The 25826-nt window shown below is 44.4% G+C and overlaps 1 protein-coding gene across 5 annotated transcripts in view; it reads right to left on the reverse strand.

The window, feature by feature from the left end:
• FAM13C (family with sequence similarity 13 member C) overlaps window positions 1-25826 on the reverse strand; it is a 188888-nt gene that overhangs the window by 21675 nt on the left and 141387 nt on the right. For 4 of the 5 annotated variants that reach the window (XM_075934855.1, XM_075934854.1, XM_075934852.1 and 1 more), the window contains exons 12-14: window positions 21805-21888; window positions 21238-21330; window positions 3891-3986 (exon numbers count right to left, since the gene is read on the reverse strand). In XM_075934855.1, the coding sequence (XP_075790970.1) occupies window positions 3891-3986; window positions 21238-21330; window positions 21805-21888 (273 nt within the window). The remainder of the gene's footprint in view (window positions 1-3890; window positions 3987-21237; window positions 21331-21804; window positions 21889-25826) is intronic. The other variant, XM_075934856.1, reaches the window with a different exon arrangement.

The following is a 25826-nucleotide window of genomic DNA, read 5'->3' on the forward strand; positions in this document are numbered from 1 at the left end:
CAACTCATCCAGGTCATAAATAAAGAAGTTGAACAAAACCACCACCAGAACTGACCCCGGGACATTCCACGTGAAACCGACCATCAACCAGACACCGAGCTGTTGATCACTAACTCGTTCAGCCCAACCATCTAGCCAGCTTTCTATCCACCTTACAGTCCATTTATCCAATCCATACTTCCTTAGCTTGCTAGCAAGAATACTGAGAGAGACAGTATCAAAAGCTTTGCTAAAATCAAGGTACATCACATCCACTGACTTCCCCATGTCCACAGAGCCAGTTACCTTGTCATAAATAAGTCAGGCATGACTTGCCCTTGGTGAATCAATGTTGACTATTCCTGATTACTTTCCTCTCTTCCAAATGGATTCGTTGAAAATCCCCTCCATGATTTTTCCAGGGACTGAGGTGAGGCTGACTAGTCTGTAATTCCATGGATTGTTCTTCTTCCCTTTTTTAAAGATGGGCACTTCATTTGCCTTTTTCCAGTTGTCTGGGACCTCTCCCGATCTTCATGCATTTTCAAAGATAATGGTCAATGGCTCTGCAATCACATTAGCCAACTCCCTCACCACTCTCGGATGCATTAGATCCGGCCCCATGGATTTGTGTATGTCCAACTTTTCTAAATAATTCTGAACCTGTTCTTTCTCCACCGAAGGCTGCACACCTCCTTTCCAGACTCTGCTGCCTCGTTCAGCAGTCTAATACCAAGACAAAAAAAGCATTGAGTACTTCAGCTTCTCCCACATCATCTGTCACTAGGTTACCTCCCTCATCCAGGAAGGGTTCCACACCCTCCCCGATCACTCTTTTATTGCTAACATGCCTGTAGAAACCTTTCTGGTTACCTTTCACATCCCTTGCTAGCTGCAATTTGAATTGCGCTTTAGCATTCCTGATTACATCGCTGCATTCTCAAGCAATATATTTATGCTCCTCCATAGTCATCTGTCCAAGTTTCCACCTCTTGTAAGCTTCCTTTTTGTGTTTAAGCTCACCAAGGATTTCACTGCTAAGATAATTGGTCACCTACCATATTTGCTTTTCTTACTGCACATCGGGATGGTTTGTTTCTATGCCTTCAATAAGTCTTCTTTAAAATGCCAGGTCTCCTGGACTCCTTTCCCCCTCATGTTAGCATCCCAGGGGATCCTGCCCATCAGTTCTCTGAGTGAGTCAAAGTCTGCTTTTATGAAGTCCAGAGTCTGTATTTTGCTGTTCTCCTTTCTTTCTTTGGTCAGGATCCTGAACTCGACCATCTCATGATCACTGCTGCCCAGTTTGCCACACACATGTACTTCCCCTACTAATTCCTCCCTGTTTGTGAGCAACAGGTCAAGCTGCACATGGCATGTGGTTGATTCCTTCAGCACTTGTACCAGGAAGTTACCTCAAACATTTTCCAAAAACTTCCTGGATTGTCTGTGTACTGCTATATTGGTCTTCCAACAGATGTCAGGATTATTAAAGTCCTCCATGAGAACCAGGACCTGTGATCTGGAAGATTCTCTTAGTTGTCTGAAGTATGTGTCATCTACCTCATCCACATGATCCAGTGGTCTATGGCAGACACCAACCACAACATCACCTTTGTTGCTCCCACGTCTAAGCTTAATCCAAAGACTCTCAACACACTTTTCTCCCTTTATATACTGGAGCTCTGAGCAATCATACTGCTCTCTTACATACAGTGCAACTCCTCCTTTTTTCCCCACCCGTCCTTCCTGAATGGTTTATACCCTTCTATGATATTGCTCAAATCATGTGAGTCAGCCCGCCAAGTCATCGTTATTCTAGTCACATCATAGTTCATTGACTGTGTCAGGACTTCCAATTCTTCCTGCTTGTTTCCCAGGCTTCCTGTGTTCATGTACAGACACCTTAGATAACTATGTTATTGCTCAACCATCTCAGTTCGAATCGGGGGTCCTCCCCATTGCACCTTCCTCCTTGTGTTTCTTCCCATTTCCCCGCTTACCTCAGAGCTTAGGTCACTATCCCCCAATGAACCTAGTTTAAAGCCCTCCTCACTAGGTTTGCAAGCCTGCCCACAAAGATGCTCTTCCTTCTCTTCATTAGGTAGATCCCATCTCTTCCTAGCAATCCTTGTGCCCAGTACAGAGTCCCATGGTCAAAGCCCTCTCTCTGACACCACCTGCACAACCGTTCATTTACTTCTAAAATTCTATGGTACCCTACCTGGGCCTTTTCCTTCAACAGGGAGGATGGACAAGAAAACTTGCACTTCATACTCCCTGATTCTTCTTCTCAGCCCTACATAATCTGCCGTGACCTGCTCAAGGTCATTCTTCATGGTATCATTGGTCCTACATTGAGAAGTATGAAGGGGTAGTGGACTGAGGGCTTGATTAGTTTCAGAAGACTCTCAGGCACATTCCGAATTCTAGCTCCAGGCAAGCACCACACCTCTCAAGTTTCCTGGTCTGGACAAGAAATGCATAACTTTGTCTCCCTTAGGAGGGAGTTCCCAACCACCACCACTGGTCTCCTTCTCTTGGGAGTAGTGGTCATGGAAGCTGCATCCCTAGGACTGTGCATCCCATGCCTTCTGGTTGATGGAGTCTCCTTCTCATCCCTTCCCTCAGAGGTCTCTGCCAAAGCATTCTCCACCGTAGTATCTGTGCAGAGAGCCTGAAAGTGATTATTTACCTCTGTCTGGATTGGGGATACCCGAATTGTCTTTCTCCTCCTGGAGGTCACATGCTGCCAATTTTCTTCCCCATTCTGCACTGTCCTATCTCTTTCTTCTGCATCCTGTACCTGCAGTATAAGTTTCTGACTTCTATCCGGAAAGTCTTCATTTTCTCTGATGGAACACAGGGTTGATACTTTAACTTTATCTTCCAACATGGAGATCAGCTTGCACTTGTACAGACAAATTATTTTCTATGCTCTGGGAGGAAGACAAACATGGCAAATGCTGTGCAGGTCACAACAGCTGATCTCTCTATCCGTACTGCCTTCCTTCCAAGAGACTCCTCGGATGTTGTATTGATCGCACCCTGAAACCTAAAGGGGAGGAGAAAGAGAAAGACCCTCCAACATCTGTGGGGCTCCCCTAATGTGAACTCCCAGGCAAACTACCTTATCAATGTTAACATGTAAATTTTAAAAAATTGTTATTTAAGAATCAGAATCTCATACATGAAAAGCCTTTCCTTTCTTTCCTGCTGTCTTTCTTTCACACTGGCATAGAGTTGATCCAAATGCTATGCTAATATATTAATGTTCTGAGTGGTGATGAACGTATTTTGAACAATCATAGATGGAGGCAGATACATTAACAATACACTACAGATGGACATAGCTTTTATTTTCTTATGTAGAATTGTTTGTAATGGTGAAAGATAAAATCTGAACTCCCTCATTTGATCCCTCCCTCCCATGCACACTGATTGATTCAGAAATTGATCTTTTACATCATGACCTCTGGCATGTTTGGGGTTGAATCATGTGGAATGTTTATTCCCTTTGAAATATCAACTGTCTGACTTGATCAATAAAATCTCTATAAACTCTTCATGTGCAATTGTGATTAGAATGTCACTAAACTGACATACAAAACTCAAGCTTCAGGGGGTAGCTGAGTTAGTCTATAACAGGAAAAATGTAAAAAAACAACTAATGGACTTAAAGACTAACAAAACATGTAGATGATATCATGAGCACAACCCACTTCTATCCCTAAGCTGATCATCTGAAGAAGTGGGTTGTGCTCATGAAAGCTCATGATACCATCTACATGTTTTGTTAGTCTTTAAGGTGCTACTAGTCTATTTGCTGTTTTTTACATTTTTCCATACAAAACACAGCTCAAAATCTCTTGTAGCTTCTTTACAATAAATATTAATTCTTTCCAACTTACAATTGTTGTAATCAAAGATGGTGTTGAAAGCAGTTGCTTGATAATTCTGTATCTGTCATAAAGGGGCTTCATAAGACTCCTCTCTTGTTTAGTTACCTAAAAAGAAACCATAAACAATTATATTCTTTTTAAAAATGAGAAGTATGGGATTTCATTTATACCCATGTGACTGAGAACAGAATTGACCTTATATGTAATATTGTTTCAGGTAGTATTTATGAATATTTATGTAATGGCAGAATAATTAAAAAAATATGACAGCATACAGTTTGAAAACAAAAATGTAAACTCCTATTCTAATGAAAAATATATAAGGTAGCATCTTTGCCTCTTTGCTGGACTCAGAAGATGACAATATTGTTAAAGAGATTTGTTTTCTCTGCTCTCTCTAGTTAACCCCAGAGTGTCAGGTACAACTAATTAAGGGCTAACGTTTGGGGGGTTTTAAGTTAATGCACTCTGAACCCAATCCAAGCAACAATATCTATAGCCTTTCAAATTGCGTAAGTCATGTGAAGGTTATGGATTCTGGTGGTGCAACAGACCACCCTATTAAAAGAAGGAGCTGACCAGTCACAACAGAAGTCCAAAGAGGGAGAAAAAAACATAGCTACTCTATTTAATTGTGCATGCTACCTCCATCTTGGCAGAGGGTTAGCCTAAATGATCTTTGTAGACCCTTCTAAATCTTTGCTTCTACGATTATATCATATCTGTCTTAGGAAGACATTGTCAGAAAGGAATCACCTGCAAATGTTTTCATCATCTCCCTGTGTTCCACAATACCCTACCCTCAAATTCTTGTCCATGTCAATCCCACCACTGACATTTTATTGCCCGTGAGAGTGCTCTACTCTATAGAAACTCATCTCCACAATTGCAGGATATAGACAGAGTGTGGGCCTGGGCGATAGCCCAGAAGTAGGGAGTTATTGGGATGAATGGAGTGAGGAGGAGAGCAGAGGAATGCTGCTGAATGCCAGCAGCCTGTCTACTCTAGTTCAAAAATTTCAGGGGGTAGCCAAGTTAGTTTGTACAGAATAAACTTAAAAAACAACAAATGGTCTGGCAGCACTTTATAGACTAACAAAACATGTAGATGGTATCATGAGCTTTCTTGGGCACAGCAAACTTCTTCAGATTACTGGAGTGTTGGATGTCCAGAACCAAAAATAAAAGTGCTGGGGCAGGACCGGAGAACCCCAGCAACCCATGGCAACATGGGGCCGGGGGCTGAAGAAGCCTGGCTGCCTGTAGCAGTGCAGAGCTGGGGAACCCTGGCAGCCTGCAGCAGGACATGGAAGGGGGCCAGAGAACCAAGAAAGCCCATGGCAGCACAGAGCTGGAAAACCTGGCTCTGCAGCACAGAGCCAGGAGCTGGAGAACCCTAACACTCAGGGCAGTCCAGGTCAGGGGCCAGTGGCAGCAGGGTGGACAGACCAGCTGGGGAGGTGTTAGAGAGGGCCAGAGGCAGGAGACTGGCTGGCTCAAGCTGGGCCCTGGTCCTGAAAATTAATTCGGGACTGGTCAGATCCTGACGGTGCTAGACTAGGGAGATCCAACCTGTATCTCTAAAATAAATCTAGTGAAATATCTAAATATCTTGGAAATAGCTAAGGAAATATAACCTGAATAACTGGCTAGATAACCATTCTCAAAGAACAGTTACTAATGGTTAACAGTCAAGCTGGAAGTGCATAACAAGTGGCGTTCCCCAGAGGTCAGTTTTAAGACAGGCTCTGTTCAATATATGTCATTGACGATTTAGATGATGGCACAGAGAGAGTACAATTATAAAGTTTCCAGATTATACCAAGCTGGGAGGAGTTGTGACTGCTTTGGAAGATAAGGTCATAATTCAAAATGATCTGGATAAACTGGAGAAATGGTCTGAGATATATAGGATGAAGTTTAATAAGGAGAAAAGCAAAGGACTTCACTTAGGAAGGAACAATCAGTCTCACACACAGAGAATGGGAAGCGACTGTCTAGGAAAAGGTACTGCAGAAAGGGATCTAGGGGTCATAGTTGACTACGAGCTAAAAAATGAGCCAAGAGTGTGATGCTGTTGCAAAAAAAGCAAACATGATTCTGAGATGCATTAACGGGAGTATTGTGTGCAAGACACAAGAAGTCATTCTTCCGCTCTATTTTTTACTGATTAGGCCTCAGTTGGAGTATTGTGTCCAATTCTGGGCACCACATTTCAAGAAAGATGTGGAGAAATTGGAGAAGGTAAAGAGAAGATCAACAAAAATGATTAAAGGTTTAGAAGTATCAGAGAGGTTAATCTGAATCTGCATAAACAACGAGAAGTCTTGTGGCATCTTATAGACTGAGGGTATGTCTATACTGCCACCCTAATTCGAACTAGGGTGGCTAATGTAGTCATTCAAAATTGCAAATGAATGCAAGGAGGAGTAAAGGTAGTTCGAATTAGGAGCTTTAATTCAAACTACCTAGCCTGTGCCGCGTGTAGCTACGGGGCATTTAAAAATGGCGGCACCCAGGAACATGCAAATATTTTAATCCTGGGCTTCATCTGCAAGTTTGAATGACTATGTGCAGCGTCTACACTGGCATGATTTTGTGCAAATACTTTTAACGGAAGAGTTTTTCCGTTAAAAGTATTTGCACAAGAGAGAGTCTATACTGGCATGTGCCTTTGCACAAAAGATTTGCTTTTGCGCAAAAGCATCCGTGCCAGTGTAGACGCTCTCTTGCGCAAGAAAGCTCCAATGGCCATTTTAGCCATTGGGCTTTCTTGCGCAAGAAATTGATGTTACCTGCCTACACTGGCCTCTTGCGCAAGAACACTTTACTTTTTGTACATTACACTAATGTTGTAATGTACAAAATCAGTGCTTCTTTCGCAAATACTCTGATGCTCCCACTCAGGGATATGTCCTCTTGCTCAAGAACAACTTTTTGTAGTTCTTGAAGTTTGTAGAACAACAATGACATCCTTAGTATTTGCTAATAATATAAAGACAAGCTGAGTTTCTGAGTTTTTTCTAACAAGCTGAGTTTCTGAATTTTTTAATTAATGTTTTCAGTTTTTAAGCAGTCTTAGCTTTCAAGGGTTGGTACTTAGGCATATATTCCTTACATTTGATCCAACTAGTTGATACACAAACTGCATGGGTTGTGCTGGTGACTATGGGCCAATTTTTCAAAAAGGGTTATTCTACAGTTGTTTACAGTTCTATATCTATCTGTGCACAGGAAGTTACCACTGATTTGCATACATGGCACAGTAGCTACTAAGGCTGCCTGCATGCACCTACGATGCCTATTAAAGCTGATTTACCCTTGTGATCAAGCTAACTGTGCCTCTGAATATAATCATACAAGTGTGTAAGTATCTGCCCTATTTGACAATTTGACTATTGCTATTATGAATTTTCAGAAATTGTAGTATGGTGAGATAACACCACTTGGAATGTTTTGTCAGCCGATCAGTATGCAGAATTTTTTTATATGATGCAAAGGCTACGTCTAGACTGGCATGATTTTGTGGAAATACTTTTAACGGAAAAGTTTTTCCGTTAAAAGTATTTCCGCAAAAGAGCATTTAGATTGGCAAGGATGCTTTTGCGCAAAAGCATCCGTGGCCAGTCTAGATGTGATTTTGCTCAAGAAAACCCCGATCGCCATTTTAGCCATCAGGGCTTTTTTGCACAAAACAATTCTTCCCTGTCTACACTGGCCCTCTTGCGCAAGTATTCTTGCACAAGAGGGCTTTTTCCCGAGCGGTAGCGTGAAAGTATTTGCGCAAGAAGCACTGATTTTGTACATTACCAAGTCAGTGCTCTTGCACAAATTCAAGCGGCCAGTGTAGACAGCTGGCAAGTTTTTGCACAAAAGTGGCCGCTTTTGCACAAAATCTTGCCAGTCTAGACGCACCCTATGGCTACGTCTAGACTGGCATGATTTTCCACAAATGCTTTTAATGGAAAAGTTTTCCGTTAAAAGCATTTGCGGAAAAGAGCGTCTAGATTGTTATGGACACTTTTCCGCAAAAGCACTTTTTGCTGAAAAGCGTCCTTGCCAATGTAGACGCGCTTTTGCGCAAAAAAGCCCTGATCGCCATTTTCGCGATCGGGGCTTTTTTGCGCAAAACAAATCTCAGCTGTCGACACTGGCCCTTTTGTGCAAAACCTTTTGCTCAAAAGGACTTTTTGCCTGAACGGGAGCAGCATAGTATTTCCGCAAGAAGCACTGATTTCTTACATGAGATCGTTAGTGTTCTTGCGGAAATTCAAGCGGCCAGTGTAGATAGCTGGCAAGTTTTTCCGCAAAAGCAACTGCTTTTGTGGAAAAACTTGCCAGTCTAGACACAGCCTATATGTTTACTAAGTAATGCTCCATTATAGTGCTCTCTCCAAAGTTCTGAATTTAGCATTACTCAGACATTTTCTTCAATCTGTGTTCTGCAGTTTATCAGTTCTCATGCAGTTATGTGAACATCTGGCAAGAACCCAGCCTGGAACAGGCAAAGTGAGCTGGTATAGTGGTTGCTGTTGCAAATCTTTAACAGGATACCTTTTGACTAATTACATTTTCTCCTGTGCACATGGCCCACACAAAAATTAAGTTCCAGCTAAGCCTCCACCTGCACGAAAGGGATTTCACACATCCACCATCATGAATAGATAGTAACATTAATTACTTGAAATGTCCATTGTACATATCCTCATGTTGACAATGTCTAAATGTCCAAACTTTTTCTGACTGGTATTTTTTACTCTGAAAAGTGAGTGAATACAAATTCCTGGGAATAGTTTGGGATAGTATAACCACATAAGTGAAAGGAGAGCTTCATTGATTGAAACCTTACATGATTACTACAGGAGTAATAAGATAGCTGGTCCTGTGAGTACAGTTCTAGAAATAATGAGTCAGATCTTCAAAAGAACTCAACAGCCAGATAGGACAGCCGGGGAGCTTAACAAAGCAGAATATCTGTAAAGAGATCCTGCCAAATATTCTGGTCCAGCAGTTAATTAATTTTTAAAGGAGGATATAATACAACCCTACAGAACTAGAAATGTTTTATTAAATTGATGAAAATGTCAGTGAGGTCAGATATTATGATATTAACATATTTTCCTGCACTGTCAGCAATCCAAACATTGCAGCTTTATGCCAGAGCATCCACATGTTCACCCTTGATTTGCCAAACTTCTGATATAATTAAAGTTATGACTATCTGTAAAAAATAAACCAAATGTTTTATGAGACAATTTAATATCTTAGGGTATGTCTACACTAGCCCCCTAGTTGGAACTAGGGAGGCTAATGTAGGCATTCGAAGTTGCAAATCCTCCTGCAAGGAGGTTTAACAGGTAGTTCGAACTAGGGACTTTAATTCGAACTACCAGGTACCTGCCGTGTGTAGACGCGGGCAGTTAGTCCGGACTTGAACATTTCAAAAATGGCGACCGTCCAGGAAGATACAAATCAAGCGTGGGATATTTAAATCCCAGGCTTCATTTGCAACTTTGAATGCCTACATTAGCTTCCCTAGTTCGAACTAGGGAGGCTAGTGTAGACATACCCTTAATGTCAGCACAATGTTATTGTCCTGTTAGAAATAAACTAGGGTATGTCTACACTACCCTCCTAGTTCGAACTAGGAGGGTAATGTATGCATACCGCACTTGCTAATGAAGCCCGGGATTTGAATTTCCCGGGCTTCATTAGCATAAGCGGGGAGCCGCCATTTTTAAATCCCCGCTGCTTCGAACCCCGTGTAGCGCGGCTACACGGGGCTCGAACTAGGTAGTTCGGACTAGGGTGCCTATTCCGAACTACCGGTACTCCTCGTTTCACGAGGAGTAACGGTAGTTCGGAATAGGACCCTAGTCCGAACTACCTAGTTCGAGCCCCGTGTAGCCGCGCTACACGGGGTTCGAAGCAGCGGGGATTTAAAAATGGCGGCTCCCTGCTTATGCTAATGAAGCCCGGGAAATTCAAATCCCGGGCTTCATTAGCAAGTGCGGTATGCATACATTACCCCGCTAGTTCGAACTAGCGGGGTAGTGTAGACATACCCCCCGTGACTTCATGATTGGTTAGGTTAGCATAACATGCAGACAATTCTTCTGTATTTGAAAATACTGGTCAACGGTAAAACTGATTTTAGGTGAGAGACAGCACTGGTCAGCAGCACTGTACATATTAAATTAGATGAACTGATTGTGTGGGACAGCCATGCCATATCTTACCATGGTTAGCCTAATCTAACCATCTTTTCTGCACGCCATTGGACCATTTCTCAGAGGGCCTCCACTACTGCTGGTGTCACAGATGTCATTTCCCAACAGAATGCTCTCCACCTCTCTTATGTTTGAAATGCAAATTTAATAAAAAAAATACGTTGGGCCTTCAGTCTTGTGAAAATACTACAGTTTGTTTGGAACTGAATAGGTATGCCCAATATGTAATCCTTGGAAGCAGCTAACAGCATAATTGAAAAATAGATAGATGCTGAATAGATGCTTGCTTTGTACCATTTGATATTTCAAAAGGTGTTGATAGCTCTGCATCGTTAAGGATGTGATCCATGAAAGGACCAAACTATACTGATACATTTTTCAAGACAACCCATTTGCCCATGTACTTCCCAAAGCCTGTTTCTGCTGATGATATCGAATGCCTTGGTCCAGTCAATGAAAATCACATAGAGGTCCTGATGTTGCTCTCTACATTTTTCTTGTATCTGCCTGGCTGTGAACATCTTGTCAGCAGTGCCTCAACTGGCATGAAGCCCACACTGACTTACAGGAATGATGGCGTGTCAAGTACCCCCTGATCTTGCACCCCCATCCGCAGCAAGATGAGACTCCACCAGCCAGTAGAATAGAGAGGGTTTATTGCTTCTCCAGGATAAAGCACAGTATAGACATGATGTGGTTACAGGAGTCAGGGCCTACCCTTGGGGTAGGGGTCCACAGGCTCCTGACCCCTCAGTACTCAGCTTAGTCTCCTCTCTTCAGGTCATCCCTGCCAAAACAGCTTCTCCCAAAACCACCGAACACACATCCCCCCAGGTAGCCACACCCCTTCCTTTGTTCAGGTGAGAAACCCTGGCAGGTCATTGTCTATGTGCTGGAGCTCAGGGGTGACCCTCTGCTGGACAGTACTTACAGACACAGGCCAGTGGGGGTCACCCACAGCCCACAGCCCAAGCATAGCAACCAGCGAGTGGATAGCACCTACTACATCACAGATGCCATTTGTGAATACATGTAGTGACAGCCAGTTGGAGAAGATGCGGGCCAGGATCTTACGAACTATAGACAGCAGTGAGATGACCTGGTGGCATCAGGCATGCATGGTCACCTTTCCTCTGGGATATGTGTACAATCAAGGTATCTTTAAAGTCCTGGGGGACTTGCTCTTTCTCCCAAATGGTGATAAATAAACCGTGAGATGGCATATCAGCTGGCCACCATCAACTTTAGAAATCGCTGATGGAATTGGGTCACTGCCAGGTGCCTGCTTGACAGCTTTTTGTCAAGAGCTGGTGGTTTAACCAGCTGTCAATCATTAGCCCACTAAGGATTCTCTTCAGAAACGCTGCTGCCAAAAGTTATCATCTGGTTTAATACGTTGCAGAAATGTTCAGTGCAGTGGTCAAGGATCTTAGCTCTATGTATAACTAGAGTGCTGCCATAGCAGAGCACCCTGATCTGGAGCCAGCAGCGCCTGTCTTCATCCTGTCATACAATGCTTTAAAACTATGTCTAGCAGCAGTGTCTTGAAACTTGACTGCTTTATATTCCCACCAGTCCTCTTTCATTTGCCCTAATTTCACTTGTGCCTTCTGCTTAGCTCCAATGTATGCTGATTTTCCTTACTGTTGATCCAGACCCAGTGTGTCACATGCATCTTATCAAGGAGAGCTCGAGCATCTCCGTCTTTGTCATTAAACCAGTCCTTGTGATTGTATTTTTGGAAACCTAGTAGACTGAGTGCAGTTTTGTAGGTTGTGTCCTTGGTGTTAATCCAGTCCTTCTTAATAGTGGATGGCTGCTCTGGACGTTCACTATTCATGACTAAGAAAGTGTCATGACTGAGATGAAGCAATGCTTGTGTCTCAGGCATTTCAAGTTTATCTACACCCAATGTTTTCCAGCAGACAGCAGAATGATGATGTTTGGCAGACAAAGGCAGACACGGGGTATCATGGAGTTGTTAGAACAAAAGCATTGCATGGGTCAACGTCAGAAAGATCTTTTTGTTTTGTAATCCTAGACTCACAGAACACTAGAACTGGAAGGGCCCTCGAGAGGTCATCGAGTCTAGTCTCCTGCCCTCGTGGTAATGAAGTAGTCATTCATATGCCAATGCTTAGACTGAGGGTGCATCCAAAGGGAACCCCTTTGTTTGCCTGTTGGAAGAATGTGCTTGCAATAGCAAGCTCATGCTGTGCACAAGTGTAAGAAGGAGGGGGCCATCTGAGTTCTTGCTTCCAATACTATGATGTCCAAGCATCTCTAGCCACATGGTGCAGTCCTCTCTCGCATTAAAATCGCAAAATATATATAGCTTGGATTTAAAAGGTCCTGAAGAGACCACCTTGTCATCCTCTGCAGCAGGCAAAGTGGGTGCATGTGCACTAACAAGTACAAGGCACTGTCTCTGCCTCTGTCTAAGCTTTGCCTTGGGCTGATGGCACGTGGCTGGGATTCAAAGTAGTGACGTCCTGATGGCGAAGCCAACTCCTGCTTGTCTTGGATGCCCATCAGGCTAACCCACACAATATTTTGAATAGCCTATTCCAAGTTCTGTGAACTGGCTGGTGCCAGATATGGTATGTTTCATGTAAGGCTGTGATAGTGATGTTATCACATGCAAGTTCTCTACCAATGATTAATGTTCTGCAAGAAATGCACGTATATTCCAGCATGGAAAGTGCAGCTTCGGTTTAGATATTGATTTTTTCTTGTGACTGCAAAATTGGATATCACAGTTAACTGACAGGAATACATTGGAACAAGTTGCATGTATGGATTATTTTCCCTTCCCTTCTCATTCCAAAGAAAGCAGCACTATCCCTACCGAGGGCTGTTTTCTCACCTGGGTGGGATATGGGATGTCTTGTTGTCCCAGTTCAGCAGACAGACGACCATCACATCCAGGCTAGTTACCATGCCATCAAGAACAGCTGCTTTCCCACCCATCACCCGGACCACAACAGGCTCAAGAACAGCTGCTGGGCTGAGACCCTGTTTTTTTCAAACTCATTTCACATAAATGAAGTGCGGCTTGACAGCACGCAACGGTAGGAGAAGTATCACATTAAAGAATGAACAAGAGGGCAGCACCCCCTGCACACTATGCTTGCCAATCCCACTCTCAGCCAGGGAGGGCCCGGAGCTAAGCTTGCTCCTGACTGGCTCTTCCCAAACACTGGCTGCTGGGGAAGGCTGGGCCCTGAGGCCACCCTAACCCCAGCCCTCCCTCTCTCCTCCCCCAGCTCTGCCTGCTGGTCGATCATGGATCTTTTAGTCACAAATTTAGGGTTACGTAGTCTGCTTATACTGTAAGTAAGCTCAATTGTAAGAACGCTTGCAAGATTTTAATATTGAAAGGATGATAGACCACATTCTGCTCCTAGCCATTTCAGAATAAATCAGAATATCTCCATTAAAGAGAATGGCATCAAATTCACACTAGTACAGCTGAGATCATATTCTAGCCCCCAGGCTAAACTGTCAAGGCCTAATTTGCTTCACCCTAGTGTAACAATATTTACTTCAGTGCAGTCATTCCTCATATACGCTGATATAAGTGAAAAGATAATTAGATCATGTAATAGTAGGAGGCCATCACAATTAATACTTGTAATTTTGGGGACTCCCTTTCACAGATAAAAGGCCAAAGATCTAAACTGCCTGCACTAAAGAGTACCATGTCTGATGCTATTCGAATTTCTGTCTCACCATTTTCAGGTTACATCTACTCTGCTGGCTTTTGCCGTTAGCGAATATGCTAATGAAGCACTCATTAGCATTTGTCATGCTGTCATTAGCATATTCTCCACCCAAGGCTTTTTGCGAAAGAGGTTTTTGCACAAAAACTAGCTGTGTAGACGGGTCCATTTTGTGCAAAAACTCCCTTTGCACAAGATCCTTATGCCTCAAAAAAGGAGGTATACAGGATCTTGCACAAAATGGATTCATCTACACTGCTTGTTTTTGTGCAAAAAGCCTTGGGCAGAGAGCTTCATTAGCATACTCTCTGCCGGCAAAAGCCAGCAGTATAAACAGCCTCAGAGTAAGGTGCTGTGGTAAATGTAGGTCCTGTTAAAAAAGTCTCTGTGAAAGACAAAGAATGCCCAGCTTTGCTTAAGACCTTTACGTCTCATTACCCTACTAAAAGGCATTGCTGATGTTGTCCAAGGAGTCTTGCTCAGGGTGCTTCAATTATTACACTATATGACAATTTGTTTCCTGCCTATCCAAAGGTAAGCAGAGATGTGTACAAAACTGTAATTAGCAAGGGCCAACCACATCAAGCACAAAACCAAACCATTCTGCATGCTTGCCACTGAAATCAACCAGCCTTCCATTCCACTCCTAAAAACCCAACCCAAACAAGACAAAAATAACCCTGTCCACACCACTGTGTGTATTGCTTCCTAAAGCAACTCTTATGCAGTCATTAGTGATAGCCCTTGCTGTGAGCCAACAGCTGCTGTTGATCTCCTGGGGTATGTCTACACTAGCTCGTTAGTTCGAGCTAGGTAGGCAAATGAGGGCAACCGGCGTTGCAAATGAAGCCCGGGATTTAAATATCCTGGGCTTCATTTGCATGTTCCTGGGTGCCGCCATTTTTAAATCCCCCTTAGTTTGAACTAACTTCCTAGACTGTTACTCCTCATTCCACAAGCTCTGCTAAGAGCCTGTATTGAGAACTGGATGATTTGATGCATGTAGTGTATTTTCTTTAACAACCTTACTCTCATGTTTTTCTTTCCTTTAGTAATAAACCTTTAGACTGTAGATTCTAAAGGATTGGCTCAGTGTCTTGTGATCCACAGTGTAAATTGACCTGGGAACTGTGGCTGGTTTCTTGGGACTGGAAGAACCCGTTTGGGGTGGGTGAGATTGGGTTCTATAACCCCTCACCTGTGTGTTAGGCCTGGGGCTGATTGGGGCACAGGAAGAGCTGGAGTGTCAGAGGGGTTTTGCTCGTGAGGCTTTTGGCTGGCTAGATTGGCAGCTGAAGCATTCGGCATGACTGGTTTGTGGCCTATTTGAGAAGGTTTCCAGTCTGGGGCTGTAATGAGCCCTGAGTTTGAGAAATTCGCTGAGCAGATGCCCTCAGCTGTGCCCAGATTCGGCCCGGTCTGTCACACAGGGGCATATACTACACTCCCTAAAGTGGAGTAGCATTGATTTACTTCCCCTGTGCTGTGAACTGGAGGTCCCACTGTGAAGGGGCAGCTTTGTGCTTCCTCTAATGTAAGGGCTGTCTCTGTCTAACAGACAGCAGAGCCCTTAGGGTACGTCTACACTAGCCCCTAGATTGATCTAGAGAGGCTAATGAAGGTGACCGGAATTGCAAATCAAGCCCGGGATTTAAATATCCCGCGCTTGATTTGCATGTTCCCGGCCGGTCGCCATTTTAGAAATTGACTAGCCCGAAGTAACTGCCCGCGTCAACATGCGGCAGTGAAACGGGATTTCAGAATAAAGCCCCTAAATCGAATTAGGTGGTTAACCTCATTCCACGAGGAATGCCACCTAATTCAATTTAGGGCTTTATTCCGGAATCCCATTTCACTGCCGCGTGTAGACGTGGGCAGTTACTTCAGGCTAGTCAATTTCTAAAATGGCGACCGGCTGGGAACATACAAATCAAACACGGGATATTTAAATCCCGGGCTTGATTTGCAATTCCGGTCGCCCTCATTAGCCTTCCTAGATTGATCTAGGGGGCTAGTGTAGCCGTACCCTTAGAAAGCAATACTTCTAATTACTAGCTCTGAAGTACAGCACTGTGATTGCTAAATTCTCATCTTAGTAGAACAGCTCTTCATGCTCAGGGACTGATAATATCCGTAGTATTTATGATCAGTGTTGGAGCATGAAATTTGCCTATCAAGGTTTGAAAGTCCATTTCCCCAACAATATTCTTTAGTAACAGTCACATCCTCCACTGAACAACAGGCTTCCAATAAAGTCATCAGTGTGATGTGTTGGATCACAGAAATCCCCTTTGGGTTTTCCCCCAGTATGCTGATCAAGCCACTGATGCCCACCTTCCTGCCCTCTGGGGACCTGTCCTCCTGAGACAGAAGCGCTGGTGTCCATCAGCCAAGGCACTGAATTGGGGTTTCTGCCCCCTAGAAAAGTACCAGAGACACTGATCCAGCTCAGCTCTGGGAGGGTGCAGTTATAAGAGTTCAGCACCCAGGAATACAGTCCCCAAAGAGGACCAAAACCGCAAATAAATCTGCCTTACTTTGTGTAAAAGAGAAGCCCATAGAGAAGCCCATAAGGTCAGCCCCCTTTATCAATGAGAGACAGACATGCACAGTGGTTCCTACCCCAGGTAACAATTATTTACACTGGGCTTGATAATAAACAAACGTATTTTTGTTACATATAATAAGTAGGATTTAAGTGGTTATACGTGAAAACAGACCAAAGACCTTCAGTTATCAGGCTTTAATAACTTCAGTTATAAGGCCTCTTCCTGAATCTTTTCTTCCAAACACAGGTCTCTGTACATCCCAGGTTTGAGCCTGCCTCCTGCTGCATCTCTCCTCCTCCTGGACAGCTTGGATAGATGCTAGGCAAACTCAGGACTAGGGTTTGCTTTCTCTACATTTCCCTCTCCCCCCCCCCCAATGTTACAAATTGCCTAGCCCACCTGGAGAAGAATTCAAGAGACGAGCTCCTATTTACTCTATAGTCCGTGTGGCTTTATGTCTGGGATTTGAGTTCTTTTTGCTGCTGCTAACAAGTCCTGGGATGGATTCAGCCACCTCAGAAAAGTCATTTTCCAAAATAAATTGTGCACATTTTTCAGACACAGTAGCAACAATGAACTTAGCGTGGTTTTGCCCTCTCTGAACCACCAAATTCAGCCAAGTCCCCAAGGAAGCTATCTTGTTCCTTAATCAGATCCCTCCAGACTGAAGACATAACCCCAGTGTCCCTCCATGCAGGGATGTCTTGCCTAGTCACCCTGGCAGACTCCATGTATTTCCTGCCTGACTTTGAATTAACCAGTTTTATAAATCCTGTGCAATAAGTAGCCATTGTCTGGGAAGCAGAAATGTCATGAGTTACCTGCTTCTTATTCCTCCCCGCTCCCCCCCCCTCCCGCCCCTCCATAGATCATCACCTTGTAGTGGTGGAGATGCTTGTGTGTTCCAATGACCCCAGGAGCTATGCTGCCTGGAGTCATGTACTCCCTTAGGGTCACTGATGGAAGAACAGGGGTCACCAATGGCAGAACAATCGAGGGTGAGGTTCCAGACAAAGTATGATCTAAGAAGTCCTCGACAGCAGAGCAGATGGAGGATAATTGCACAATGGAGGTGAATCTGTTGTGTAATGTTATAGCGGCTGGAAAGGCGGATAAAGGCTGCAGCAGACAGAGGACCTCCAGTTGTTGTTGTGTCCATCCATTGGTTTCAAGCCCTCTATCTGTCAAGGACAGAGGTGACTGTTGTGCACCAGTCTCCCCATATTAAGAGAAGTCTCACACAGGCATCTTCCAGTTTTGGGGGAAACACCTGCACAAGTCAAAAGTCCGAGGGTGATCGGAGAGTGGCAATGGGAACAGGACAGTGGGATCTGGAAGTTCCTAGTCACAGACCCACACACAGGCAGTGGTTGTGTGATTCAGTCTTCTTGCTCGTCATCTCTTCCCTTGGCTTAGTGTAATCTGCAGACTTGCTGAGGTGCAACTCATCCGTCAACGTAGTCATGTAGTTTAGACATACCCTCTCTGTCGACAAAACTTCTGTAGACAAAAGCCTGTAGTCTAGACGTACCCTAAGGTGCCACAAGACAATATGTTGTTTTTAAAGTTACAGACTAACATGGCTGCCCCTCTTAGACTTGTTCCTGAACAATTAAATCACACATGTCCTACAAGCTTACAATTCCTTTCCCTCTCGCCCACTTATCTAGCAGGGCTTTCCATTTGGTTAACATAAGCCACATTATTTACCCCAGCCCCTCTCGTAAGGGATCTAAATTTCACCCTGTAAGTTTCAGATGCAATCTTAAACTGTTTTAAAACCAAATCCTTGGATTTATAATGAATTGAAACGTCAGCCAAAGGCATCTTATTGAATATGTTCAAGTCAGTCGTGTAACCAGAGTGCTCATTTTCTGATCCTCAGGAATTGAACTGAATGCATGCCACATAGTCTTTCTAAGATGATACAATATTCAGAGATGGCTGCAGACTCATCATAAGCTAAGTACAGTTGGTCCCAGTTGTGGATTTTTGAAGAGGTGAATCCTGCTGCATTGAGATGCTGACTCTCCCAGTCCAGCACAGTACAGCCAGTTCATCCCTTTTTCCCTCTTTTTGGGCTGTCTCTTTGTCTTTCTCAAGTTCTCTCAGTTCCAGGGCTCTTTGATGAGCAGCTTTTAGTGGTTCCTCTTCTTTCTCCTTCAGCTCCAGGGCTAACCTCTGGGCTTCCATAGCTTCCTCATGGGCAGCCTTTACCCTGGCAGTTTGTAATTCCATTTTAATCTCCCTAATTCCATTTGTTTTTATGTCCTTCCTCCCTCTCTGCCACTTGCCCTCTTGAAGTTCCAGTTTCTTCTGAGCCTCAGTCCCATTCATTTTGCTGATTCTCCTGTCTGTATTTCCCTTACCCGAAATAAGCAAACAGAAAATAACAAACCAGTAACTATTTTGTCTGTCTTCCAAAAACCACTTTTAGAACACACTTAAAATTACTAGCACCCAGAGCAACCAGCTGTGCACACTACCTTGCTTAACTGTGAGGGGTTGGATCACAGAAATCCCCTTACAGTTTTTCCCCAATATGCTGATCAAGCCACTGATGTGTACCCTCTGGGACTCCCCACCACTCTGCCCTGTTGAGCCAGAAGCTTTGCTCCTTCCCAGGTAGAGCATAGAGTTGGGGTTACCATGACACCCCCCCCAAACAGAGCAACACAGACATTGAATCAGCTGTTATAGGAGGGCTCATCTCTAATGGTTCAGCACTCCAGAACACAGACCTCCAAAGAGGACTAAAACCATAAATAAATCTGTCTGACCCTGTGTAAAAGTTTCACACAGAGAAAGCTCATAAGATCAGTCACCTTAATCAATGTAAGAGAGATATGCACAGTGGTTGCTCCCCCCGGTAACAATTATTTACACTGGGATTAATAATAAACTTGTGTTTTTATTAAGTATAATAAGTAGGATTTAAGTGGTTGCAAGTGAAAACAAATCAAAATAAGTCACCAAATTAAAATAAAGAAAAGATGCCAACTAGTTCTAATCCACTAAGGGGCTTATTACATGCAAATGATTACTCTAAACAGTTGTTCTTATTTCAGGTAAAAGGCTTCAAGTCACAGTTGATCTTTATTCTGACTTGGGTCTACATCTTTTTCAGAGTTATTTGTTGCTAAGTTTCTTCACGTGTATCTTCTTGGGGTAGGTGAGCCAGTTTCAAAGACTAGATGAAGACAAAGATCTGAGAGCTTTCCATTTCGTAAATAGATTTTTCCCCGGGGCAGGAACCCTGTGTTAAGACCCCTCATCCCTATGGAAAAATACCACATCCAGATCGGATTCCAGTACCAGGTTGCATGTCATGAGTCTTTCTGGGACTAACCACAGTTTGGGCTTACAGGTTTGAGTGCTGAGCCATTATATGTTCCTAAAATATCCCTCATGGCCTTCCTTAGCACATTTTGAATTAAAACCGGATTCACACTTTTTGGCTGTGTCTACACTGGCACCCTTTTCCGTAAAAGGGATGCTAATGAGACACTTCGGAATTGCAAATTCCGCGGGGGATTTAAATATCCCCGCATGAACATGGCTGCTGCTTTTTTCCGACTCGGGGTTTTGCCGGAGAAAAGCACCAGTCTAGACGGGATCTTACGGAAAATAAGCTCTTTTCCGGAAGATCCCTTATTCCTACTTGAATAAGGGCTTATTTTCCGCAAGATCCCATCTAGACTGGCGCTTTTCTCCGGCAAAACCCCGAGTCGGAAAAAAGCGGCAGCCATGTTCATGCAAATGCCGCGGGGGATATTTAAATCCCCTGCGGAATTTGCAATTTCAAAGTGTCTCATTAGCATCCCTTTTATGGAAAAGGGTGCCAGTGTAGACACAGCCCTTATGTCTAACTTCATATCTAAGACTGAATCATGCACAAGAGTAGGATATACGCTTTTAGTAGACTGTAACTTTAAAATTGTTGTTACATGATGCATTTTGCATAAAGCATCTTTGAGGTAGACATGTTCATATTCATAAGCCAATCAGAACAATACAAATATACTCCAGTTGAGAATCTGGCCAATAATATTCATTGTATTATAAATACATATATATAACCAGGAAAGAAAGAGGGACGTGTAATTGCAATACCCATTAAAAAGAGCAGTCCATCTAATTTGTTACTCTGCCTTAAGTAATGACTGTTACCTGATGCTTTAAAGAGGTAAAAAAACCTCTATAATGGGCAATTATATAAGTTTCTTTCAATTATAGAATGTTGATGGATCATGCACTGAAGTATGAGATTTTTAGTCTCTTAAGTAGAGTATGATTATTTTTAAAGCCATATACCATTGCTAAATATAGAAAAACTGTCCAGAAAAAATCTCATCAGCACAATCTTAAGGCAGTTACCCTAAAAATTCATTATATGGTTGTTACTATTAAAAAGGAAACTTCTGGAAAGCATTACTAAACCATAGTAACTACAATAATGCAGTTCTAAGGCTACTGCTCATCTGAGAATAGGACAATGTTTCAGATTCCTTTATGTAGTAACTAGATCAGTAACAACTTGCCAATAATGACCACTGCATATCTAGGAAGTATCTTTAAAGGAAAGAAAATGAAAAAATATGGTAATATATCCTCACAACATTTCAACTGCCCACCCCTTCAGGCAAATTTATCTCTAGTGCACATAAGTTTGTGTTTACTGTTTTAAAGTAGTTAAATCAGAAATGCCAAACCATGAAACTAAAAATTTAATCATTTTTAGTTATATCAGAGACATCAATCCCACATCCTGTTAAGCTTTCTAAACTACTAATGTTGGTTAAGCAAAGTGTTTAGGAAAATGCATAACGTTAAGCATGCAAATAATTCCACTGACTTCATGTTCTATGGAACTTTCGAATTCACCACATGCTCTGCTGTATCTTGGCCTGCTCTGGCAGGTTTCTGGCCATAGGTACAGGCTTAGCATCTTCAATAAATAAAGTAAAATGTAAGTGATAACTCATAACATTGTGTCCTGGCTTATAAAACTTTTCTTCTATGATGTTAAATGCTCTAATATCGTATACATTTCAATGCTAAATTACAGGTCAGACTATGTGTTACTTCAACCACAACATACCTAAGTCAAGGTGCAAATTATGGAAGATCACAATAGGGCCTTGAGTATTGTTACCATTAAGGTTGCAGTGTTTTGCTATTGAAGACCAATATAATGTCATCAAAATCCGGCTTTGTTATTATATTTATTAAAATTTTGTCATAGTTTAACATTTCCATCAATGAACATTTATATTTGAAGGTTGCTTTGAACCAACTGCACTAACATTGAATGTGTAAGAGTGATCTAAATATATTTAATATGAAATCTCAAAAGTATTTCTTAAAAGAAATTCTATGTAATATAATTTGAAATTTACCTATCTTTCCATGGTATACTTACAGGCCGTCCATGAACACTCTCAAAATATAGCAGACATTTCTGAAGACTGATTTTTTCCAAAGCCATTTGCTTTTTTGTCATATCCTATTTAAAAGAGTTATTTATAAGATTATGAGTCAATATTTCATCTCAAGGATCTAGGAAGTTATGTTTTAAAATGTACTTTTTCCAAACACTAATATAAAAGATCCTATTCCTGCTGTCATTGAAATCAGTGAAAGCTTTGTCCTGAGCAGGTGCCAAGTTTGATCTTCAGCTAAAGCATTTGGAGTGTGGGAGGGGTTCTGAGCTGAGCCTAGGGCAGGGAGTTGAGGTGCAGGAGGGGGTTCTGGATGCAGGCTCTGGGAGAGAGTTTGAGTGCAGAGGGACTCAGGGCTAGGGAAGAGGTTTGGGATGCAGGAGGGGTTCAGGACTGGGGGCAGGGTTGGGAACACTGGCTCCAGCTGGGTACTATTTACCACAGGTGGCTGATGGGTGGTGGTGCAGGGGGCTAAGAGGATGTGCAGGACCAGGGAAGTTCCCCATTACTGGCTTCCCAATGCCCATCCCTCCCCACTGCTGACTGCTTCTGTCCTGTGCCTAGCTCTGCTGCCAACAAGCTTGGGCTCTGCCTCCACCACCACTGGGCTCTGGCACCAGCCGCACCAGACCCCGCTGGCTTGGCCAGGACTTCCCAGGGCCAGGGCTCCCTAACTGTCACCACAGCTGGAGCTCCACGACTGCCGCCGACCCCACTGCCGCTGTGGCCAGAGCTCATAGCTGCTGGGAATGGAGCTCCGTGGCTGACACTCAGGGCTGGACTAAGGGGTGGGCTAGCCAGGTAGCTGCCCAGGGTGCCAACCTATGGGGGGTGCCCGGCTCCCAGCGGGCTGCAGCAGCCATCCAGGGTGGGCACCATGTTAACCCCCACAGTACCTGCCAGCAGCGCCCTTCCCCCCGTGGCCACAGGGCCCTGCATGGCCAGGTGCCGGGCCAATGGGGCAGCGCATGCGCCGTGCATCCACCCATGCACCCTGGGAGTGGGCCCATGCATGCATCGTGTGCCTGGAGGTGGGGCCACACATCCCGGGTGCAGGCCCGCGCATGCGTTGTGTGCCCAGAGGCAGGGCTGCGTGTTCCAGGGGCGGGCCCGCGCATGCGTCGTGTGCCCAGAGGCGGGGCCGCGTGTCCCGGGGGCGGGCCCGTGCCTAGAGGTGAGGCCGTGGGCCCCGGGGATGATGCCATGCACCTGGGGCACCAAAATAGCTCGGGCTGGCCCTGCTGCTGCTGACCTCACTGCTGCCAGGGTTGGTGCTCTCTAGCCACTGGGAGCTGTCTGCTGTGCCACCCACCCCCCTGCCATGGGGCTCTTGCTGACTCACTGCCCCCTGCCACAGGGCCCCCACTAAGTTGCCAGACCTCCCTACTCTTGGGCTCCATGGTCCAGCAACATACGTGGTTCTGCCAGACCAGGGACATTGCTGGACCAGAGTCCTGGTTTGCAGAGGTACAATCTGTATTCTGAGAATGGCGTATAATGTATTCAAACCACACATCATGCAGCTCTAACTGTTGTAAAATGGGATCAAAATGACTAGTTCACTGTCCTATGCGATGTGCCCCCTGGAGCACAAGTCATGTTATTTATATTCAGGGTCAAACTGTCCCAGTTCAGAGTTTAAAATTCAGTTCTCTAGTTCAATCCCATCTTTAATTGTATTATTGATTTTAGCCTCCAGGGCCATACACTAGACGCCATGTGACCCAGTCATGGGGAACCACAAATAAAACAAAAGAGAAACTTGTTTCCCGCACAGTAGTTTAATAAGTGTCGGAGATGTCAAGAATGCAGCTTATTGTAGACATGTTGGAATTAATGAGCTGGAAGTCTTGTGTTTTTTATATGCCTGTCTCTGCTCAAATATTTACAGACTAGCCAATTTGCCCGTCATAAGAGGGGATTTTCAGGTCTTTTCTCCTGAGCTCTCTCACTCTGTGTGTCTCTCTCTCTCTCTCTCTTCTCCTACTGCCTCCCCCCACTCAGCTTTCCTCCACCTCCTGCCTCTCTCTCAGTCTCTTTCTTTCTCTTCTCCCCCTCCTGCCTCTCACTCCACCTTTCTCTTCTCCTCCTCCTCCTGCCTCTCTCTCACCTCCATCTCTCCCAGCCCCCCTTCCTCTTCCCCTCCCGCCGTGGCGCTCGGCTGAGTGCTGCCTGCTTAGCCAGGCTGTCGCGAGGGAGGGGATCAGGGCGGTGATGTACATGGCTAGGGGGCGGGGCTGTGTTCCACTTTCCACATTCCATGAGGAGTAACGGTAGTTCGGAATAGGAAGCCTAATCCGAACTACCTAGTTCATGCCGCGTGTAGCCGCGGGCACGGAGTCCGAACTAGCGGGCATTTAAAAATGGCGGAGCCCGGCAATATGCAAATGAAGCCTGGGAAATTCAAATCCCGGGCTTCATTTGCAACTCCGGTTGCCTACATTAACCACCCTAGTTCAAACTAGGGTGGTAGTGTAGACATACCCTTACATACTCACAGACATTGGGCTACTATATATATGATGTGTACCTGGAAAACACCCAGGAACATCACATTTTAATAGATTGAGGACTGCTTTATGTCAATGTGGAGATGCCTTAGAGCAAGATGCAGCCTGTAGCCAAACCTGGTCCTCCAAGCCACCAGATCTGGCCCGAGGCTGCTTCATCAGATTTCTTTTGGCCAATCCTCAAATTTGTCCAGGTCACTCTGGACTCTATCCCTGCCCTCCAGCGTATCTACCTCTCCCCCTAGCTTAGTGTCATCCATGAACTTGCTGAGGGGGCAATCCATCCCCTCATCCAGGTCATTAATAAAGTGTGATGGACCCCTCCCCCCCCCCCATGCTCTATGAAATGGACTTATGGACACAAATATGCATAACTCAAAGATACTTGGGACAAATTGCCTCATGTAACCTGTCAATCTTAATGTCATAAACCACTGGATCTGTCTACCATATATTGGTATATGCATCATTCTTGGGTGTAAAGTTGGAGTATGGAATGGTTTGTGGTTTGTGGTTTTAAGAGTGCAAAGGCAAGCCCTCGAGAGTGTTTCCCTCAAGTTCTGGTCAATTCTAAACAGCTTTTGTCCTTTTAGTCTTAGCAGTGGTTGATCCTAGGAAGCCATGTGACCTCCCAACAGGTAGGGCCTGACGAGCTGTGATTTTTCCATGCAAGAGTGGAATGTAGAAACAAAATTCCTGCCCAAAGGTGGAATCTATAAAACAATAGGGAGCTGGCACTTTCTTTGTCTTTGGTTGTCATGGCACACCTGAGAGGATGAACCAAAGACACCAGAGAGAAGGATTTTCTCTGGTTTGGAGACTTATCTGGAATAAGAACAGTTTGAGGGTGAGATGGTTATAAGTTTCTATGGAGGTCTTAGTGTTAGAAAACACTTGGCTAATTCTGTTAGTTTAAATCTGTAAGGGTATGTCTACATTACAAAGTTAATTCGAACTAACAGCCACTAGTTCGAATTAACTTTGATAGGCGCTACACAGGCAAACCGCTAGTTCGAACTTAATTCAAACTAGCGGAGAGCTTAATTTGAACTAGGTAAACCTCATTCTACGAGTACTAACGCCTAGTTCGAATTAAGTAGTTCGAATTAAGGGCTGTGTAGACCCTTAATTCGAACTAGTGGGAGGCTAGCCCTTCCCAGCTTGCCCTGGTGGCCACTCTGGGCACAACTAGGGAAACTCATCTGCCTCCCTCCCAGCCCCGGAGCCCTTAAAGGGGCACGGTCTGGCTACGGTGCCTATGCCAGGTGCAAGCCTGCCAGCACCCAGCCAGCAGACCGTGCACCTGGCACGGCACGAGCCAGCCACCCACTGCCATCCAGCCCTCCGCCTCTTCCCGGGACCAGGTGGTGGCTCCCAGGAGCCTGCCCGGGGCCGCAAGAGGACCTCATCCAGGGTTGGGGGGAGGCCTCCAACGTCCACGACCTCTGCACTAGGCACAGGAAAGTGGCAGTCTGGGGCAGGATAGCTGCCAG

This window comes from Pelodiscus sinensis, chromosome 8 (assembly GCF_049634645.1).
Source record: "Pelodiscus sinensis isolate JC-2024 chromosome 8, ASM4963464v1, whole genome shotgun sequence".
Classification (NCBI taxonomy): domain Eukaryota; kingdom Metazoa; phylum Chordata; order Testudines; family Trionychidae; genus Pelodiscus; species Pelodiscus sinensis.